The following is a 23045-nucleotide window of genomic DNA, read 5'->3' on the forward strand; positions in this document are numbered from 1 at the left end:
AACTTAAAATCTACTGGCAAATACTTTGTCATCTAAGAGATACCAAGTGCACAGAATCAAACTCGTAAGCTCCTCAGTGATAATGGTTGGGTTTATATCAGGGGTTTCTAGTTCCTAGAAAGAAATGTTAACACCAGAAACTTTTGCTGAGATTAAACAGGAGACAATGTGGAGGAAGAATTTCTATTTTTGGCTACACCCTTAAGGCAACAGAGGAAGTGTATGTCACGGCTGCAGTGACAGCTAATGAGCAGATATACAATATTAATTGCAGTAAGTGTAACACACTGAACTATCTATCAACTTCTATTTTCTTAGCAGCTGTAGCTTAGATACTTTTGACTAACACGTCTGTCTGAGCTGGCCACTTCGAGTTTGTCTACCTCTATGGCAGCACATAAAGGAACTACACCACTGCTTCCTATAACCTGTGCTGTACAGGCCAGGCTATTTTCACCTACATCGGCCTCTGAAGAGCAGCTTTTGGCGTTGCAGACGTTCAGATGATTGTCTTCTTCCCGCTGCTCGAGGGGCTGACCCAGTTATATTCAGCTTGCATCAGCACGAAGCTGTTCTCCCGGATCTTTCGGAAGTGCATCACCTCCCCGTTTTCCCTGACCGTAATGATATTGGGGTCTGGCTCACTGAAGGAGACCTCCGTCCGCTTGTGGCAGTGCTGGGCACAGACACAGCGCACGGCAGCTGCCAATGCCAGGCCCAGGGTGGCAGTGCAGACCAGGAGGATGCCGAGCTGGGCTGCAAGGAGCCGGGTCTCCCTGCCAGGGTCTTCCCCCTTCCCAGGAACAGCGAACTCGGGAGCTGGTCTGGTCACCCATGGCAGGGTATTCCCTCCCACTTCCTCCTCCTCCTCTTTGCCCCTGGCACCTGCCTCCTCTGGCTGTGGTGCCAGTTTTCTTTCTGCCATTTGCCTTGAAGCTGATGACAAATTTCTGGCAGCATCAGCATTGTCAAACCAGGCTGTTGTCACAGCAGCATCACCCAGGTAAGTGTGTAGGTGTGGGGCAGAAGTAGATGCTGTCACATGCTGGGAGGCTTCCAAGATGGCCCCACTCTTGGTACTGGCCTTTGAAAGCAAAAACATGAGATGTGCAGTGAGAGAAAGGGGATGATCAGGTTCTTACTATCTACGTCATGGTACAGTTCAGCTCTGTAGTTCTCATACCCAGGTATCCCCTCGCTTTGGAATAACCCTGCTCCATCCCCTGGTTGCTCAGTAGCTTTTAGAAAATGAGGCAGATTCAACCCTGCTCCATCCATATCAGAATAGCCAAGAAAGGGATAAGGCACTGGGAACTGATCCCAGGGAGCCAAAGCAGAGTGGACTGAAGGAATAGAGGTGAAGTGCACAGGTGGAGAGGAAGGTCATGGCTTTGCCTAAGTAAAGGGCTGCAGCTACCGTGGTGCTGGTTGTGGCATTTTTCTCAGACATCGTTATCACCCAAAAAAATCACTTAAACAATTCCTACCTTAAGTGATGACCCATGAGGGTCATGCCAAAAGGACAGGCGAGATCTTCCTGGCCAAACTTTATATTTAGGGTCACACTAGGTCCACAAGGATTCAGTATGACCCGAGTGAGGTTGTGGATCGAACCGTGGAGCAGAGGGACCCAGGAGACTTGGGATGGCCTTTGACGTCAGTGGCTTTGGGGCAGACACATAGAACCTGTGAACTATCCGCAAAGCCCATCTTGCTTTCTCAGTCTATACAGCCAGTTTGAAACCTGCTGCCTCTCAGTGTTGCTTAACCACCTGTTTTAGTGGGAATAACCATTCTTTCATGCTTCTGTTCCTAGGGGCTCTCTCTGGTGCCGTGCACCTTAATTTTATCCATCACAAAATAACAGCTGCTTCGCACCAGTTGTGCAGCCCAGGCTTTGCAGATATCATTGAGGGCTAACTGTGAAACAATCATACAATTTAGGAGGCCCCCAATGAATTTTTCCATTCCCACTGTGCCCCTGAGCCCCCATCCAAAACCTGCAAAATGTGCTGGAGTTTTTCTTTGGCTCCACTGAGATTTGGATCTGGCCCTCAGTAGCTGGCACTTCTCCAGCCTGTCCAGCCCAGCAGGCTTTTTCACGCCTCCATTAATTACACCAGAGAAACTCTCACCCTCTGCCATCACTAGTGATTTCTAAAGCTTGCTGGGAAGACAGTGTGACAGGAGTACAAAGCTGAGGTAGGAGCCCTGGCAAGCTGAGGAGCAAAGTAGGGGAGGGGCAGAGCACCCTTTGTGGAAGAGATATTTTCTGAAGGTGCTAATAAAATCCAGGGGCAAATAAAAGCATTTTGTGGCTGAACTGCAAACTAGTAGCTGGCTGGCAAAGTTAGAATTGCATGTGTATGGATCACTTGCCCTCAAAATGCAAATGCCATACTGTAAAGATATACTGCAGGATTTGGGACTTTGGGATAGAAAATTGAATTGCCTCACAAGTCCTTCTTGCCTCATTCTCTGCTGCATGGCCCCTTCCTCTTTCATTTTCTGTGAGATTACTTCTGTTCCTCCTGTGGCATCCTGCAGCCCGTATCTAGTTCTTTATTTTCCTTGGTTTTTGATTCTCTCCATCCCCTGCATATTGGACTTCCAGCTGTCCCTGATAATGCACCTCACTCCTGTGGCTAACGCCACCACCACCACCTCTGCCTTTCTGGTTCATCCAGCCTCCTGAGCTAACCCTGTCCTCAGAAAGCATACGGCTTCCTTGGCCATCCCCAGGGAAGATGAAGCCTTTGACCTCTGGCGAACATCATGGGTGGTACCTATCCAGCACCCCTGGAAAGGAACATCGTCTACAACTACCTGAAAGGAGGTTGTAGTGAGGTGGGGGCTGATCTCTTCTCCCAAGTAACAAATGATAGGACAAGAGGAAACAGCCTCAAGGTGTATCGGGGAGGTTTAGGTTGGATATTAGGAGAAATTTCTTCACTGGGAGGGTAATCAGGCATTGGAACAGGCTTCCCAGGGAAGCGGTGAAATCACCACCCCGGAAGTGTTTAAAAACTGTGTAGATGAGGCCCGCAGTGATACTGTTTAGTGGTGGTCTTGGCAGTCCTGGGATAATGGTTGGACTTGATGATCTTAAAGGTCTTTTCCAACCTAGCTGATTCTATGATCTCAGTCTTCCATGGGAATAAAACTGATATTCCAGCCCAGTAGCAACCAGCAGCCTGCAGTCATGTCTACATATGGAAAAGTTATTTTTGATTGTTTTTACAGCAGGACTTTTAAAAACCAGGGCAGCAGGCTCAAAATGAAAACAAAAGAGTTATAAAAGCCAATTCCCAGTTCAAGTTAAAAAAAAATAGACCTCTTAGCAGTCTCTGTCTAAGTTTAGTCACTTGTGAGACCTACACAGGCTGCTTGGTGCTGTGATGCAGTAGAGAAGACTTAGCCTCCTCTTCTCTTAGACCCTTCTGTCTTTGGAGAAGACATCCTGCCCAACCTGGCTGCTTACCTGCCCATCTTCTTTACACATCAAACACAAGCGTGGGGTGGCAGCACTGGCAGTGCTCCCTGCCCTAAGAAACAGACAGGGGAAAGGTAGGGTTAGTAGATGAGACATGTCACCATGGCTCACGAGGGAACTCCTGCACCACCAGAGAAGTGTGCTGCTCCCTAAAGCAGCCTCGGGATGCTTGCAGTCAACACAGACCGTATGGAGCTGTATTTTTAGTAATGCCTGATCTTTTATTCCTGTCTGCATTGTTTTCACCCACAGTGTGAAGAGTTGCATGAAAGCTTATGCAGCCCAAATCCTGTAAGACTTCGGAGCAGACATCCTCAAGCCCAAATTTCCTAATTGCTTTGAATCTTTTCTTCCTTTTTGCTGCAGATGGAGAAATAAGTCTGCTGAGTTCACCATTTCATTGAATATTTTATGTGCTTTTATCAGTCAATAGCTTTTATCATGGTTTTCAGCCACCCAGCCAGTTCTCTGCTGGACTGAGCAACACAGTGTTGGTTTTTAAGAGTTTTAGATTTTCTCCCTGTCACTGTCATGTGAAATCTCCAAAGCATTACTCCTCAAAATTTCACCAAGCAAATACTCTCTTTCCTCCCTCCAAGCCACAGACACTTTCCTACATGGACCCTCACTCATCCACAGGGAAACTAGTACTATTTCCCTTCTCCAAGGGCTGAAGAAACATCTCTTCCCACCACTTAGCTTACCCATTGGGGGTGCTGTAGCTGGAGGCATTGTCCTGGGGCAGGAGCTCTTGTATGGCAGCTGTGGTGCTGGGGTCTTGGGTGGGGAGGGACAGCTCCAACCACTGGCTGCTGGACCCACCGCTCCCACCGGACACAGCTCGTGAGGGCCGGGCCAGCTGCTTCGGCTCAGCAATGGGATGGGCACCAAAACCTGGCTCTGGCGTCAGCGCTGCTGCAGTGCTGGTGGGGCTGGCAGGAGGCACCGTGGTGCGCAGGCGGAAGCCGGTGGGAGCCACAGGAGAGGTCGGACCTTGTCCAGCATGGAGACCAAACAAGAAGCAGGGTGAGAGGAGCAGAAGTCTATTGCCCATGGTTTGTTTATTTCAAATCCCACTCGGTGCTAGCATTTGCCAGGAAGGATTGTAGCAGTGACTTTTTGGTTTTTGTTTTCATGTCACTTAATTTTAAGTGGGAACCCAGATGGAAAGCAAAGCAGCAAAACCTGCTGCCTAAATTATGGCCAAGTAAAATAATTAGAACTCAGTCTTGAGGCCATGCCAGAAATGCTGAGAAACACATCTGATCTGGGTATAAGTAAATTCTTGGGGCAGTTCACTGATCAAAGGCTGCATAAACACAACTAAATACATACCTGAAGGAAAACAGTCAGATTTAGAGACGAACTTGTTCCTTTATCTAGACAGCATTGTGAATTGCACTTGCTTGTCTTCAGGAGCTGAGATTATAGGTAAAGTATGTTGCATTTTAGTGCACTGAAATAATAATATCTGGTAATCCTGTTTATCTTTCTGGTACCCTTCTTGAAACTGACTCCATCAGCTCAGATGCTGACCCATGCCCTCACTTCAGGGAGTTTGGCTGATTTCCCTGATGGCTGCAGGAGTTAAACAAGTCCCTTCAGCTTGTTTGGGTCACTTGTGTTCAGTGCTTACCTGGAATAAGCTGTAAAACTACCCTGTGGGAAGCGGTCAGTAAGAAACACATACCTTTGCTCGCCATACCTGTGGAGTCAGCTGGTCCCTGCAAAGGAGTTACAGCAGTTACAGGGTCGGGCCTCTTGCTGCTGCCAGCAGGCATTTTGTTTTGCTCTCGGTGAGCCACAACAGCAGATTCAATCTTTGCCCAATAAACAAAGTATGACTGGACTACAGAGATGCTGTTAAAACATAATTAGGCAAGAATTTACTGACTCTATGGCATGAATAAAACATCTGACTGTTTAGCTAATCACAAAGACTGGTTTGATCTGAAGACAGAAGTGATGCAAAAGTATTCTAAAGGATTAGCCTGTCACATGTTTCATATTACAAATAAAGATACCAAGTCCCATAAGAAAGATATGGGGGGAAGAACCACCACTTGTAGTTAAGATCAGCCGAAAAAATGTGTAAGAACTTAAATTTTTTGTAAAAAAAGCTTTTATCTTTGCTGTGTTGATAGAAGCACATTTGGAAAACTTGGACTAGCTCTGCTTCTGATCTTCCGTAGGCAGGGAAACAACAGTGGTATTTACTAATTAAAACAAGTCAATGTAACTTGTACAAACAGCAGAATAGGTAGGGAAAAAAAAAGGTCTCTCTTCTCAGCCCTCTGATATTTGAGTCTGCCCAACTCTCTGCTTTTTGTCAGGTGCCAAAACTGCACTGGCCAACCTTTAATTATTCACCCTTATTAAAGTTGGAGATCTGGGGAGAATTTTAGCTCGGATTGCTCAGCTGCTTCTGAGAACTAGCTAAAAGGAAAGTGACCCAGGTTTTCCTGTACCAGATGATTCTTATAAGGCATTTTCAAACGTAACAAGTTATACTTCCAGAAGCTGTGATAGGGAGAAAAGGGAGAGGCTACCAGAAACCAGCAAAAGCCAGAGGGTGAAGGAAAGATCAGAGTGGGGGGCTAGGAATAGGTGTTGTTGGATTTGGGTTGGGTTTCTTGAGTTTTATGTGTTTTTAACAGTATTTCCCAATCTAAAACAACAGCCAAAAATTGGAAATGCCAAGCAGCAGTGTTTCTGTTCCAATGAATTTGTGTTGAACCACAATGAGATGCACAAGCCCCTGTACTCACCAGGACGTTTATGTTTTGGGGAGCAGCCAAGCATCTGGCCAAGCAGCTTCTAAGTGGTTTTATAAAGTCAAAACATAACAAGTTCGTCTTTTCCAAAATGAAAGAGATGAAATGTGCTTCCCTTAAGACAGACTTTTAATTTCAGAAGATTTTTAATTTCATTCCAAATCAGAACCAAATTACTGGGTAGTTTGGGACAGTGGTGTCAAGTTTTGGCCCAGTGCTCATTCTCTCTTCCTACTGTCAATAATTCTGTTTATATTTAGCAAAATGTAAACAATCCACTCATTTTTATTTAATTTTTAAACAAAAGAGATATGCAAGATTATCCTGTAGGCAGGGAAGTCCTATGAGCTGTGTCATTTAGAAGGACATGCAACCTGATCACGGTTCTCTCTTTGTGCCTTCATGTTCCTATTTCCTAAGTGCTTAGGCTGTCATCGTCCAGTGTGTTTATTCTTGGAAAGTAGTGACCATGAAAATAAAAAGCAGCACTGCCCAGCATTACAAATAGTAATTTATGTACCAGCTGGGATAGTGTTGCAGCATCTGATAAGTATTTGATAAGTATTTAGCTATATGGGGTTCAAGATACGTAAACCACTGTGCTGGACAATGAGAAAATAAAGTCAAGCCTTTAACCAAGAAGACACGAATTCTGGTTAGGAACCAGCATGTACTTACAAAAACTTGATGTCTCCAATGGGTTGGTCTGGTGCTTTCCATACAAAGGACAGGTTTCTCTTCAGTGACTTGTCCGAGTGGGTGACAGTGTCACCATCTTCAAAGCAAGTCAGCAGCTTGGAACCAGGAGGGATGAAGATGAACATGCCAGTGATTTCATCGTTAGACACTTTGCGAGCTTGAAGCAAAAATCCCATAAAATCCCTGGTGCTCCTCACTGTCACTGCAAGACAAAACATGGGACACAAATGGATCTGTCCCCATAGTTATGGGGTGAATTGTTTGCAATGGTTTCCAGTGGTAGCACTGAAACAAAAAAGAAAACCATGTGGAACACCACCAAAAACATCTTACTGTCATTGTCGTCATGGTCTGTCTTGGATAGGCTGGATTCAGGAGGCCAGATTTTACCTTTGACTTTGCAGTACATAATTGCGTGGAAAATTTGCTTGAGTCTTTCCTGCCTCTCCCCTTGATTATAAACTGCTAACCACATTGCATTAGGCTGCATGCAAAGGCTTGTGCGCTGCCCTAAGAGGGGTTTTATTTTGCATGGGGGTGAGCAGGCAAGTGGCCTCGCTGAGGGGCAGTGCCTCTCAGCTCTGTCTGCATCTGCCTCAGGAGCAGTGATGCTGTGGATAGGGCACACTGCCCAGCTGTACCTAAGAGTCAAGCAAGTCACTCAGACCCCTTTGTGCAGTGCAAAGCAGGGAAGGCGACTTTGCTCTCTGGAGGTGCCTGTTGCATGTGGTGAGGTGTGGTATGGTTGAGACACAGTTGAGATAAATGAATCCCACTCAAAGCATCCAAATCTACTGTCTGCCTCCAGCAAACAGCTGGTCTGCAGCATGGTGAAAACCTGGAGTCAGCCATCACCTGAGAAACCTTAGGCCAAGCGCTGCAAATGGAATCCCTCTGTAAATACATTTTTTAACTCCCCATGGCAGGGGGTTGGAATTAGATGATATTTAAGGCTCCTTCCAACCCAGACCATTCCATGATTTGTGATTCTGTGATGAGAGAAGTAATGTAGCTCACTCAGAGCAGTTATCCTTCTTCCCAGCCGTCACAAAGACCAATACCATCACTTGACATTAATCATCATGTATTTTGCAGATGCAGGAATGAGCAGCTGTTCCTTACCTGGAACCTTGTCACCTGGGGAGTAGAAGGACATGTTGGTGTGGACAGTAACGTAGTTGTTTGGGCTGTGCAGCTGTGCTCTCAGGTGCCTGGGCATCATGTCAGTGCAGGCAGAAAGGCTTGCGCCATGTGAGAAGGCAGCCACGTAGGAGACCAAACACAAGATTGTGCATGCCCAGCCAACAATGGCGATGTGGGCTCTCCTGCTGTTCTCCATCCTATGGTGGAAAACAACCAGCAAGTTCACTTCAAAGCAGTGGCTTCTGCAGCCTTGTAAGTCCATCAGGTGCCTTTGAATTAGGTGAGCTCCAGAGCTGCCCTTCCCAGAGCCTTTAACCACAGAGAATAAGTGATCTCTGTGGCACATGGAGCCACCTTGGCTATTCACAGCATTTCACATGTTGAAGTAAATTGCAGAGACTGGGAGGGGACAGGCCCCACAAGAGGATGCACTTCTTGCAAAGTTGCCCATGGAGGGAGCTGCCGGGGAAGATTTGCTTTAAAAAGTCTTGTAGCATTTAGGAGGCTCCATATGACTCTGCTTAGCACCCTCCACCATTCCCAGCTCAAATGTACAACCTGATCAATGGGGGAAGCATTTACTCTTAGACCTGCAGAGCTGCTGCAGGCCCCATGGCTTGTGGGGCTGATGCCCAGCACAGAGGTTCTCCCTGCCCGCCAGCACAGAGCCATGTCTCTGCAGGGACAGGATGTGGCTGCCCCTTGCTCCGGCCTGCAGGAGTGTGAGGCATCTTTTAGCAGCCCACACATTGCAGCTCAGAAGTGCCAGGCTGCTTGTGACCATTGGACTCATCCTCTGCCACCAGCAGCATTTCAGCTTGTATTTGTGGGACATGGCTCACTGCTGCTGACAAAAGGTCTTTGAAATCAGCACTGGAAGCCTGAGATAAACGGCAGCCATTTTGGCTAATGCAAAGATTTCTCGTTATTCTCCAATTTTTAATCCAAGCAAGTGTCTTTTCTCAGCATGGTCCAAGTTTAGTATTTGGCATGCTGTGTCTTTAATACCTCTCAGCTTTGATGGCTGGCACAAAACACATTTCCAGATTAGCTGGGGTATTGTTATTCTGATTTTTCAGAATGCACTTTTGAAAGTGAAGCTGAAGGATGAGTGCACCATATTTATTGTAATGGATATCGTAAGCAGGTAGTCCTGCTTTTAATGTAGCACTTTCTAACATATTTTCAACATGCAGCTTTTCCTGGCTTAGATCTCATTACGCTTACTCAATAAGTAGATTTAAATAAATCGGAGGAAAACAGAGGCTGAGGAGGTCTAGCTTACACCTCCATCTCTAGTGCTTCTGAAACTTGCTAGCTGACTCTAACAAACCACCACTGCACACAAAACAGCTTGTGCCCAGCCTGAAACAGGGAGCAGATGGATGCAGTTTAACCTTCCACAGCCGAGCATTGTGCCACTCCAACCAGCTATGTGTCAGAAGATGGCTGTGGGAGTCACACTCCCACAAGCTAAATAGTCCTGCTAAATACCCCAGTCCCCGCACAGTGGCAGGGTGCCTCGTCCTCAAGCACATCTACACCTCCCTCGCTGGAGTGATTCCTTGCTGAAGCTCACAAAAGTCCCCCTGCACAGCAGCTCCTTCTCATGGTTGTGTCCCAGGCTGTGCCCAACTTCCCATCCCTCCCTGCCCCCGCCCCAGCACCCTCCCTGCTCAGGCACAGGGAGCAGGACCGTGCTCCCTGGGGTCACCTGGGCTGGTGCCGCTGATGCCGCTGGCTCTTACCTCGGGACACGTCTGCCGCTGGGTTTGCTGCCGCTGCTGCTGTCTCCGCCTGCCAGAGACCCATCCTTTCAAGGACCTTCTTCACTTTCTCCTCTAATGGGAAGCACAGCAGCTGTTACTGCTAATACCCACCACCTACGGCAGCTCTCCACCAGAGCCCGAATCCTGCCTTAATCATATTAGCTTTCCTTCTCACATCCCACCCCCTGGTTTGTTTGGGTTGGGTTTTTTTTCACATCTCCAAGCTTCTCTAATGAAAACAAAAGCAACTAGCGGGGGGGCAGCAGCAACCCATGGAGTTTGTGTGGAACTCCCTTCCAGAGATGCAGGGGGATCACTCTTGTTTGCCCCGTTTCTCTCCGCACACAACCCCGCTTCCGTGCTGCCTGAAGCTTTGCAAAGCAAAGCAAAGTCAGCTTCTTCTAGTCTGTGACCCCCGAGCAGTGTGTCCTGTCTCCCATGCTTACATGGGAGTTATTTTGGCAGTAAAAGAAGAATTTGCTAGAAAGGCCAGGAAAGTGCTTCCTACAGACCAGCCCTGCCAGGAGGAGCCATCATCACCCCACAAACCCACCGGAGCTGGCACAGAAGACTCAGCAACTGATACGTGTGACTGTCTCCTGGCACATGAGCTGCCTTTAACTTCAGGCTGACACCGCTGCAGCTTGCCTGAGATACGCTGTAGCCATGCCAGTGCTCAGCCACAGAGCTGATCCTATCCCTGGGTTTCCCAGCTCCTCCTTGGATCCACCTCATCTCTGCAGGCTGCTCTGGTCATTAGGACTCTCTCCCGACCCTGGCCACTGTCACCAGGCTCACTCCTCTCGCTGCCAGCAGCTCCTTGCTCACAATGGGTGGAAATTAGGGTTCAACTTCTCGTCATCATTACAAACACCATCAGGAGATGCTGAACAAACTGCTGGTAGCTTGTGGACTCAAGTAGGGATAGAGGAACAGAGCAACAGCCCCATCAGCTGGCTGGCTTTTCTGCAGCTAGCAGACCATTAAAAAGCAGTCTCAGATGTCCCTGGGCCACTGGGAGGGGGGCTGGCCCCGTGGTGCAGGAAAGCTATTGAGGGAGGGGCAAAAGAGTGCTTATGCCCTTTTGTCCTGCTACTCCTCAGATAAATGTATGTCTGACAGCTGAATGAGTTCACACTCATGTCCCTGTAGGACACCACAAAGCTCTGTCCTGTCCCATGACTGAAGGAGATACACCAACACATAGGTGACACCACAGTGTTTTCTTTGTGCAGCTCCAAGGGTGCCTATATTTGATCTTGCTTAGGGGTCTGACCAGTGTGGGAGTATGTGCAGAGCAGATATCACACAGACCTCTGCTTGAGGTGTCCCCCAAAAACTGGAGGCAGGCTTGCAGAGACCCCACTCATTAGCGCTGTTCCCATCAGCCTGCCCTGAGCAGCCTGTCCTTCAGCAGTGAAACGATGCTGGGCTGGCACTGAGGTACTGCCACTAACATCCCAACTCTCATATGTTTAACTGGTTTGAAAGTATGTGAACTGGTGGTCCTGAGCTCTCAGTAGCCTGCTGTCTGCATTTGAAACAGGCCTTACAGTCACTGAATTTCAGGATATAATGCAAGTCTTACAGTTTTCTTTCCTTTTGTCAATGGAAGCAGAAAGTAGCAGTGGAAGGGAGAAAGAGTTTGTGTTACTGCTCCTGTTTCAGTTTGTAATTGCCCACATTTCATACACAAAAGAGAGTAACATTTATGCTAAATTAGTGAGTAATCTTTTCCTGAAACCAACTGGTCTCTTACGGCTTTTCCTTACTAACTTGCTCCTAAGCTAAACTATTACTTGCTTGTAATTCCAGTGTAATAAACAACAGACCTCTGACAATCTGCAGGGGAAACACCAAACACATTGCAGCCATTCTGGTGCAGTGGCCAGGTCTGAAAACAATATTCCACCTAAGTAGGTCTTTGCATCATGGCATGGTGTAACAGCATTGCATGGTCTTCTTCAGCTGCTGCCATGATTTGGGCACATTTTTATTACGCAAGCTCCAATGAGGACCATTTCTCCACCGGCTGCCATCTGAAAAAGGGGAAAAAGCAGCAGAGTGCAGACCCTGAAGCAGCACTGTTGGGTGCTCCCTGGAGCTCTGTGCAAAGCTATGGGGAGAAGGGCAAAGAACTTCAAACAAATGAGACCCAGACCCAACCCAACTGTAACAGCACAGGATGTACTGCTGCACTGAACTGGCTCTGCTGGCTCCCAAAGCTGGTGGTGGTCTCTGGGCAGGGCATGAGGTGCTGCTGGGGGGCTGCTGTGTGCAGGGTTATCAGCACCAGTCAGCAGAACTGCATGGCACTGCCTGAAGGCAGCATTAATTGCTGGGCTGATCTGAAATACAGCCTTACGCAGAGTTCATCCTCACTGCCTGCTCTCTAGCAGAACTTCGTAGCTTCAAAGCTGCACTCAAACCAAATGTCACAGTCATCTCCTCCTTAGAGATGGAAAAAGCCTGTCACAGTCATTATTGTGGCACATGCACCTACGAGCAGCCTTGAACTGCGTGTTCGAATGCCAAGTGACAGGCAGATATTTCCAGTAAGAAATACAGCCTTCTCCATAGCCTCTGGTTGCATCACCCCCCAGGACAGCATTGCCTCAGCCTCCTCTGGCCAGAGCTTTGACCGGCTGCAGTCACTTGAGCTCAGCCAGGTTCTGCATATTGCTCTGACAATGGGGCCCAGAAAGACACAAGAAGGCCATGTGGCACTGCTGTCACTAGGAGAGGTTTGCCTCCTTTCTGTCATAAATTTCTGCATTAGTAGGAAGCTGGCAAGGAGAAGGAGGCTTAAGACAACTTACACGCTGCCTATTGTTTTCTCAGCAGCCTGTGTATCATGGATTTCTAGAATAAAAAAACCCCACAGTTGGGATTTTAAAATAGCACTAGGAAAAACTGTGCATGCTGTGTAATAACTTGATAATTAAAATAGGCTATAAACCATATAACTGAAATTTCATCAATAAAGTGCACAAAAGGGTTATAAACCCAGTTAGATCCCAGGCTCTTCGATACAGAAGCTTTCTCCTTCCTGCTTATTGCTTCTACATCTCCACATCATTGTGGCACAACAGAGACAGCAGACTTGGAGCAGGTGCAGTGGAGATCAGTTTGCAATATGGGCATGGATGTAAGCAATCCAGGTCTCACACTGAAGAGCAAGCTGGCTGCTTCACTGACAGGTTGAGAACTGCTTTGCTACTGCAAGATAATAAGGGGTATAATGAGTTAAAAGTCCTTCCTGGTCAGCTAGTGGCCACCTGAGTCCTATGAAGAAAGTTTGGGGACAGTTAGAGTGGGCAGGCTGATTGTTTCAAAGTGGCAAGATTTAGTTGAGTCCAGATCACAAGGAACTGATCATTAAATCAGTAAAGCTGGCAGTACCATCTAATTTAATAAGATTGCATGTCATCTTTAGAACAAAGAGCAGTCTGTGAAAAGAGTGGCTAAAAGCCCACAGCAGGAGAGTGGTAAAAACCCACGGTAGTCCCACAGGGAGAATGGAGAACAATGCCTACAAACTGGCATCTCAGGGTTGACCTAGGGATGTCTGTGGCTCTGTGTTTGGGGACACCAGGGAAAAGAGGATGTTTTTCTGACATCTAGTTAGGCAGAAGGTTGGCAGAAGTACTGTCAGGTCCTTCCACTTCTACCCAGTTGACTGTTCTTGCTATTCTTGTATCACACTTACTGAAGTGGGACAGTGGATATAAATTTTACTGCTGAGAATGACCTAACACATACATGCAACGTACAATGTGAGGCTCCTCTTACAAATTCAGCCTTAAAAAAAAAAAAAAAAAAAAAACACCAAAAAAACACCAACAAAACAACCCTTTATTTTAATTGGTAACTACAGCAACCTGGGCAGCCATTCTGCACTACAGGAAAGGGTAGAGGAGGGGAAGGGAGAGAGATGGTGCAGGGCTCTTTCTGTATCTCAGTGAGAAAGGCCCAGCAATAAATACCTTAATGATTGCTTTAATAAGACAGAATAAGATAAGAAATACAAACAGCAAATAAATCGTATATCCCTTCCGGTGCTGGGCACCCCACACTCACACAGCACTGGATGGAGCCCGGATGGATTTTCCCACAGTGCACAGAGCAGATGCAACCCCATCCATGGAGAGCTCTCCCTTGTCATCACTTGAGCTATTTGATAATTTCCTTACAAGAAAACAACCTTCTTTCTTAAGGATGTTCTCATGAGAACTTGTTGCTGCTGTCAGATAAGGAGGGCAAGGCCAGGCAGGTGGTGCAATCATGGCACCGAGTGGGAGCTGCCTCCAAGCTCCGCTGTTACATTGAGCTGGTGAAGGTGTTCTGCAGACAAGAGGTCTATGCGGCCCAGTGGAGACCTGAAAGCCATGCTGGGAGTGCAGCCCCGCTCAGCCCAGCCTGAAGCTGCTGCGTGGATCACTGACTCATAAATGTTCAAGGGTTCCTCAGGCAGGATCAATACAGCAGCTCAGGAAAACCCTCCTCCCATCCCATTTCTCAGCCATGGAGAGCAGTTTGGCACAAGAACCTTTGAAACTGGTGGGTCTACTCTGTTTGCTTTCAAAATGGACATGGAGTTGGAGCTGCAGCTGGCCATGGGCACAGGTTGGCATATTAAAGACCAGGCATTGGTGCCATTGGTCGAATGTTTGAAGGCTGCCATTTTGCAAACACTTTCATGCTTTCTTGACTACTGTGAACACCACAGCTAAAACCTACAGCTGTGGGGCACAGCTGGCTTTTTGGAGCTGAGTAAGAGCCTTCGAACTTAATGAGCCAATTGTACCCAAAAGGGCTCTGGATAGTTGTTTTGTCATTGTATCATGAAAAAGATAGAAAGAACTCAAATAACTAATGTTAAGAGTGGGTTATGTTAGATGCCCTTTGAACTAGGAACCAGGTAGCAACAAACTGTAAAACTGAGTGGTCATCAGCATATACCTTTAAAGAAAAACTTTTCTAGCATGCTCTGCTCCCTTATATAGGGGCACTCCAGGTCACTGCAAGCTTTAGTAGTAAGTAAACCTGGCTCCTGGCTGTCTCACTATATAGTGAGTACTTACTGCCTTCTTCCAGATTTGTTTTCTCGAGTTTCTGCAGGCTAGGCTGTGCTGCTGCTCCCAGACAGGCTTTTGTTTAAGGAGATGTGGCTTAGTTTGACTTTTCAAGTGCAAGAAACTTACACTGGGTGTGGGGATATAGCAAATCCAGAGTTACTGCTCCTCCTAGAGTCTGTCTCTGAGTGAATGTGTGGAAGAGGGTGGGGATGGGGTGGCAGTTGAACAGCCTTGGTTTCATGAAGTGATCTCATTGCATAAAAGTACTATGTATGTGAATGCAGCTTATGTCTTTGGAATTCAATTAGGTTTTGTTTGTTAGTTTTGGATTACTTATTTTTGAGTGCATTCTTCTAAGACAAGTGATGGACAAGAACTTGTAAGTTGTTCAAGGAATGTTGCGTTGTCAGTCCTGATCTAGATGAGCCTGATCCACAAGTAAAACTGTTTTATACACAGGTACGGGGCAAGAGCATTAGACTATGGTAAATGAGGTAACATGAAGGCTGTGAGCATTAGTATCTAATACACTTTTTTGTGTGTGAAGATGTATTGTTTGCAAGAGTGTTTGTATCTCCCAATGGGATAAAAATCTTATGAATCAGGTTGAGTCATTTTTAAGCATCAAGAGTTTGTGAAATACACCACTATACTTCGATGCCTAAATACATATACAGTGGGATGCCTTACTTTAAACTTTAAATAGTGCTCCACGTGCTATTCTGAGAACTGTCTGGCCCATGTCTGATCTGCTTGCAGCTAGTATGTTGTCTGACAGAATATACTTAGTTAAAACAAAATCTAAAAGATGAGTAAAATAAATCCAAGATGAATGTTATATCCAGCTCAGAATGGACTATCCAAACACTGGACTACATAACTGAAGTCAAGCTTAAATGTTCACTTGATTTAAACTTAGGGGCTGAAAACTGAATTAAGGGGGGAATCTTGTACATAAAAGTCAGTGATTGTGGAAATTGTTTAGTTTCTTTAGCCACCTTTGAAACTGGAGTATGATATACAACAGCTCATCTTTAATGCAAATTTTCCTATATACCTCAGATAGTAGTGTGAATAGTGACTTCACGATTTAGACTACATTAAAAAATGTATTCATTTACATTAAATACATGTATTATCACATAAAAATATGCATACATTAAAAAAATGTAGGCATACACTTAGCATGTAAATTATGTAGCATTCTCTAAATTCAGTGTGTGATCAGACCATCTGAAGTAGCAGATTACAACTGAAAAATGTTGTGTGACTAAAGCTGTAGAAAAAGAACTGCAGTTAAAGTTAGTGTTGCAAACTCTTGAGAGTAAACAGAAGTCTGGGCAAAATGTGTCGCTATAGGTGGGTAGGTGGAGAAGGAAGTGGGAAAAGTGGAGAAGAAGGGAAAAAATTAACCCCATTTTAAATTAAGAGTCTCCAGGAATGAAAGCATGCAGTAACCTGCCAGCTGCATATAGGTGACAGATGAATGAGAAACCGCATGCATGCTCTTTAGAGAAGAGCATGTTGGTGATTTGTATTTACACCCTGGACCCTTTTCAACCCTTGTCAGAAAGTGATAAATTACTGAAGCATATTACAAAGTAGCATCTGTATTTGTGTGTTCTGTAGTGGCTTCTGAAGTGTTTAATGTGGAAAGGTTAACTACTGACTGCAAAATAATTTTGAATTCTTCTTCTTTTTTTTTTTTTTTATTTCAAAACCCACATTTCTCTCCCTTGTATAACTGATGTGTTAGTGGTCCCTGCTTGATTTGGTACTTGGGAAAAATGGGTCAATGTGTTCATCCATGCACAACTAGGAGTATTTTTGTTCCTGGAGACACTATAAACTGCCCAAAGAATAAAGCAGGGTGTGAGAAAACTCATTGTAGAATATTGGCTAAATAACCTCGCTAAGAGTTACATTACTTTAACTTGTAACTTTGTCCTGAAGAACAAGAAAACATCCTGAGTATCTGGACATTATGTGTAGTAACACTCAAGCACTTGAACGCTCAGGGTTGTTTTTTTCCCTTGTCTGACTGCATGTAAAAGGAGAAAAGATAATATAAATTGGAATAAGTATCCATGTGAAACTCACTGGGCTTTGATTATTGGGAGTATTGTTGCAAAATACGAACAAACAAGTTCTGACTCCACTGCCTGCACAGAAGTTCCTCCTCCGTAATGCATACCCTTTACTATTGGCTTAATGCACTTGTTCTGTTTTCTGGCTAGCACATGAAGAGAATATATAGATGGCACTAGGTGGGGGGGAAGTTACAGGAAAAAATGAACTGTCTGAAGAGAATACATATGGCATGTTTACAAAAGCTTTTAGATTCCTATTCAGTTTTCAGGAGTAGCTTTAGGTATTAGTTAAAATTGCTTTTTACTGAAGAAGTCTATTGTGTTTGGTAGAGATGCAGGAAAAAAGGTAACTGCAAGCTGAGTGAGGTAGGGTATGGGTACAGAGGCAGGTGTGGCAGCTACTCACTGTGCTGGCGTAACAAGTGAGAACATTTAACCTGCAACTGACTTCCTCGGCTAGCACAGATCTTTCTTTTCACCCTTGGGGCTTTTCTTCCATTTGATTCAATTCTTTCCCCACCCCTAACTGTTGAAGTGTCACAGGTACATCCCTTGACTCAGTGCATAATTCAACATTTCTTGGACAGATGAACTCTACCCAATGACTGTTGCTAGACTGGCATATAACTGTGACTCTGTGTTTCCCAAAACTGACAGGTCACTGTCACCAGAACATTATCATTTCCCTTCCCAACATCAGTTAAAACACTGTTTTGCCATCAATACAAGGCTGTGATCTGCGATAACTCCATGCCTGCTTATCTTCCAGTCAGTATTTCTGTAACAGCATAAATAAACAAGCTGCTGCTTTGAATTAGTCTTGTGGCACTATTACATGCTTCTTGCTTTATTTTTTTTTTTCCTGTGCAGCATAACCAAGCAATGCTTTGAAACAAAAATATCCATGAAGTTTACACTGGTTTACATTTATTTAAAAAAAAAAATATTTAAACACTTGTGTATTTCGTCTGTGGATTATTAACTACAAACCAAGGAGGGCTCATCATTTCGAATACGTTCACAAGTACAAAACAGCCTCCTTCTGGCATCTTCACATCCTCCTCTTCTGTGTGCTTATGTACAATACTGTGAAAAGGAAAAAGCAGCACACATGAGGGGCCTGGTAAATAATGTGCAGAAGCCTGTTTATTTAAAATATCTTATTTCCGTGGCTTGTAAAATGACAGTGTAATAAATCACATTCAGCACAAAGAAAGTCAGGAAACTCTTAAGTCCAGGTTAAAAAAAAATGCTATCAAATTTACACATTATGTATTACTTTGCTTCAGTATTTATTATATTCATAGCCAAACTACACTCCAGCAAATGCACGCTGAACAGGGGAAGAATAAAGCCAGCCACCCTGCAGCATTACTGAGGAGGGCAGGAGAGAGTTTCTAAGCAGCAGAATTACAGGTGTCAGACACTAATGCTATGATTTTTCCACAAAAGCTGGAAATCCCAAGCACTTAAGGCAAAGCTAACAACCACCTGTGAAGGAGGAAATAAGCTTCAAGGAAGGCTAGAAAAGAGCCTGCTTCTTTAAACGAATTTCAAGTTCAGAGGCAAAAAGTGCAACAGGAATGCACAAAAGCATAGACACTGAAAAGAGAAACTGTAAAAAGTTAAGGCTTCCAAGAAAGCATAAAACTAATACTCTTACAGGCAGCTTGCTTACCCCTCAGCCATTCCTCAAAATCAGAATATGAAAACACAATCTTCTAATGAGCAATAACATAAGGAGAGGGAGTTACCATTATTTCCTCGGATAAATGCGTCCCCATACTTGTTCTTTAATTGTCCATTTACATATTCTTCAGTTTGTTCCAGAGCTATATTCATATACCCATCCAGGCAAGCCAGGACACCTGAAGACAGTGACAATTTAAAAGTGTTAAAAACTTAAATTCTTTAAAATAAAAAATGCAGTGTGTTTGAATAGTACTGAAAAAAACCCCTGTATCTTCATAACCTAAAAGCCCAAGCTTGGCCAGATAAGTCAGTAGATCAGAGTATTCTTCAAAGAACTAAGCTGAGAGTGAGGAGCCCCAGGCATTGTAGTAGCAACTTTATCAAATGATGCAAGAGTAGGGGTTAAAAAGAAATCATTAAGATATAACTTGCAAAAGATTGACAATTTCCACTTTGAAAGTTTAAGTTGTCCCTTCTCAATTGTGTTTTAAGTCACACACCTGAAAAGAATCTGTGACATAAAGTGTAACTGGATAACCTAAGGACAAGGCTATATAAATTGAGCTTTCATCAAAACCTGTGAAGGATATAGCTAAAAAAACCAGCCCTTTTAATACAGGACACCATACACATTTTTGTATTTATCTTCATGCCTAAGGATCTAGAAGAACATTGGCTGCAAGTCTCTGTTTTTGATGTAAACAAAATTTGATGTCATCTTCAACCGACAAAGGGTTTTCTAATGACACTGAAATATTACCACAAAAACATTCATGCTGTTTAATCAATGCAACTCCAGGAGAAATCTCTGCCATGTGTAATATAAGATACTCTTTTTATCAGGAAAATATGCATTTGACTAGTCCTGATTTTAGACAAGTATTTATGTTCTCACTTCCCATAGCCCCCGTTGAAGGCTGTACCTTGTTCACACAGTACTTCCTATGTGCTGGCAGCATGATGGTGTTTTTTCCACTTAAAATTACTCCTTGGTGCCTACTCCCACCCTTAAGGTCAGAACCATGTCCATCTACAAATTTAACTTGCCTGATCAACAAACGGATTATCTGGCTAAGGAACTGGATGTGGGGATTAACAAATGCAATGAATTGCTCAGAGTATGCAATCTGATATTTGTGCACACTTCACAACTTTTTAAAAGCTGCATTAGTTATCTCAATCTTGCCTGTATCTTGCACACAGACAATACTACTACAAACTTTCTTCCTCTGTTTGAAAAACACCTGATTTTTTTACCTGGCATTAAAACTGGAAATACAGAGTATTGTCTGTAGTCAGGGAGGGAGAGAACTCCAGTCTGAGAATCCTCCTCTAGGACACATTCTCATCTTTCAGAAGTGTTACTGTAATACCTTCCATTAAATAATTAGGAATTAAAGTTCTTCTGCCAACTTGTAATGGTTTAAGAATTATTTTCCTTTATGTTCTTCTTTCCTCTGTTTCACACATAGGAAAAACTGACTGCTCCCAAAGTGAAAATGCACCGAATAGACCAAACAGAAGTCAGAACTCTTTTTCTCTAATCCTCAGTGCTCCATGTAACAATATAAGAGCAAAAATTATTTGTCCAAAATTAAATCTGGACTGTTTATATTTCTTAAGCTACCATTCAGTAGTCCATAAAACCAATATTTTCAAATCTTTTTGTTCCTAGAGTGCATCCATGGTGGTTTCATTCTCTTCTTCCCTTTCTTTGTTTTTACTCTCAAGCCACTAATGGCATTAAATATTATCACTGTGTATCCTGGCTAGCATTTTATCTGTTTAATCTGTATGTAGATATGTACATATCCATATGTATGTACATATCCATCTCTACACAGAAATCATATATATTCATTTGTCACTGATTACTTTCCCAGGGCTTCTTCCCTTATATGTGCACAGCTCTTAGCAGTGCATAAAGACATTTTACAGTTATCCCTCAACAGTTGTATTAGAATCATAGAATAGTTAGGGTTGGAAAGGACCTTGAGATCATCTAGTTCCAACCCCCCTGCCATGGGCAGGGACACCCCACACTAAACCATATCACCCAAGGCCTCATCCAACCTGGCCTTGAACACCGCCAAGGATGGAGCATTCACAACTTCCCTGGGCAACCCGTTCCAGTGCCTCACCACCCTCTCAGTAAAGAATTTCTTCCTTATATCCAATCTAAACTTCCCCTGTTTAAGTTTTAACCCGTTACCCCTTGTCCTGTCACTACAGTCCCTGATGAATAGCCCCTCCCCAGCATCCTTGTAGGCCACGTTTACACACACAGCTTGGAGGGTGGAGATACGGACATAAAATAGCAACCTAGAGAGAGAATCTAGATAGATCTGCAACAAAAGCCTGAGATGGGGGCTTTTTTGATGTCTTGCTTTTACAAATGTCAGCCAAATTTCTACACAAAATAAAATGAGTGTTTATTTTCAAATGAGAGCATTATAAGGTTTTTAACTGCAGGATCACAGTAAGTGGAAAAGCAGGAGAGCAGAGGGAGATATGGAGAGAGAGAGAGAGATGGAAGAGAGGGGAGAAAAAAAATCCACTAACAAATAAGGATGATCAAAGGAACTATGGTTCAATTCCTGCTAGGTCTGACTGTAGGTATATGAAACTAAGTTTGCTGGGGGGAAAGCTGAGTAGTTTATCTGCAGCAGTTACAAATGGATCTTACCAAGCAAAGGGTACCAATGTTCTCAAAGAAAACAGAAAGTGCATCCAAACCCCAAATCTGTTTTGGCCCTGCCTGGTGTGTAACTTTCAGTAAGTTACTTTAACTTTATTGAGCTGTCACTACATTTTCTTGCAAGAAAGAATTTACAGAGGCCAAAGACTGAAGCAGTGAAGTTTATAAGCCACCCACCCCACCTTAAGTGCTCAGACAATATGGATCTCAAAGAAATGACATGTTGCAAATTCTGTCAGCTGAGAGACACTAAAGAGCAACACGAAAGGATAAGAAGGCAGTGCTTGCTGTCACAAACAGTAACAATTTAAAGCTGTCTTAATACAAAGATTCCTTGTCGCAGCACAAAAAAAGTCTCCTTTCAGAAGTGCTAAGATGAGCCAACTGAATTAAACCTATCTGAAGCAGTGATCTACAGCAAGACCATGATATTTGTCATTCCAGCACAAAATGTCTAAGTTTTGCAAAACAGGAGATATATGATAGTTTTAATTGAGTGGATACTACTAAAAAAATTGGACAGGCTAACAGTCTTATCTTAATGGGAGTAGGACCAGAACATTTCACTGAACAGGTAAGTTTAATTTACTGGTTAAAGCCTATAATCCTATATACAGTGCATGAAGGTACCCAGATAGGCTGAAGAGTTCTGGAATAAACCTTCTGGGCTGTGTTAAAATGAACTGGGTGTACAGCAGCAAAAGCCACACTAAGCTTTCTCCTGTATCTCTGTAGGTCTTGATCCAACACATGTCTAGGCAGCTGTTCAACCAAGAATGTAAGTAACTTTCATCCCTTGTGTATGAGCAGGCTTATGACTGATAGCACAGTTTACTGTTTGAAGATTTTCTGGACCAAGGTCTATACTAGGAACTGGAGAACAGGAAGGTGAAAAAAAAGGTAGTTCCAACAAGGGTTGCTATCAGAGGAAAAGGGGACTGCCTGGCCATTTCAGGAATTATAATTTCAGCCAATCTTTACAAGTATCAGTTTAGAAACTCAAAATAATCCTAGGTCTCCATCTGTGACTAAGAACACTAATGATTTGGTTAAGTAATTTTAATCTCCAAATCCACCATTAACCTCCTTTTCATCAGTTTCTCCAGAGTTGATTTTCTATTTGTCACCATTCTGAGATCTATAATTGACACACTCCAGGATACTGGATCATACCTGTTTTGCTTTTCAAATGCAAGGCATCTGTTCCAGCCTACCCAAAAAATTACTGTACTCAGTGAGAAAGAAGAGGAACTTACCTCGATAATCAACTCCAGAATTTAATTTTACAACAACTGGCCTGCCAATGATCTGTTTTAGGAAGTCACTGGGGGTTTGCTTCCGTAAACTCATCTTTAGCTTCTGTAGTAAGCTGGAAAGTGAGAGAAAACATTTGGATAAGCAACAGGCTTACATACGGTCTTTATACAGTACAGACAGGCAGTCCCCTGACTCTTTATACTTTCAGTAGGAGAAAATATCTAATGAGTAAAAGCAAAGCTGTAAAGCTGGGGGTAAGGAGACTATCCTAGAGTCACAGCATTAAACTTTCCCTTTGGCAGTTTTAAAAGTTCTGGAATTACTAATAAAAATCCTTGTTTGTCACACTGCA

The 23045-nt window shown here is 44.0% G+C and overlaps 2 protein-coding genes across 2 annotated transcripts; both read right to left on the reverse strand.

Moving 5' to 3' along the window:
• Positions 1-499: 499 nt before the first annotated feature.
• REELD1 (reeler domain containing 1) lies at positions 500-8305 on the reverse strand (the record flags this gene model as incomplete). Its single annotated transcript, XM_080638932.1, has 6 exons — positions 500-1084; positions 3482-3545; positions 4198-4486; positions 5184-5353; positions 6946-7168; positions 8089-8305. The coding sequence occupies 6 exons, from the start codon at positions 8303-8305 to the stop codon at positions 500-502; spliced, it is 1548 nt and encodes a 515-aa protein (XP_080495058.1).
• Positions 8306-18088: 9783 nt separating this feature from the next.
• On the reverse strand, positions 18089-22786 carry LSM6 (LSM6 homolog, U6 small nuclear RNA and mRNA degradation associated; the record flags this gene model as incomplete). The annotated part of the gene is made up of 3 exons (XM_080622587.1): positions 18089-18132; positions 18801-18914; positions 22693-22786. 3 exons carry the CDS (start codon positions 22784-22786, stop codon positions 18098-18100), a joined length of 243 nt encoding a protein of 80 aa, XP_080478713.1. The 3' UTR covers positions 18089-18097.
• Between the last annotated feature and the right edge of the window lie 259 nt (positions 22787-23045).

The sequence above is a fragment of the Psittacula echo genome, assembly GCF_963264785.1.
Source record: "Psittacula echo genome assembly, chromosome: 1".
NCBI lineage: Eukaryota > Metazoa > Chordata > Aves > Psittaciformes > Psittacidae > Psittacula > Psittacula echo.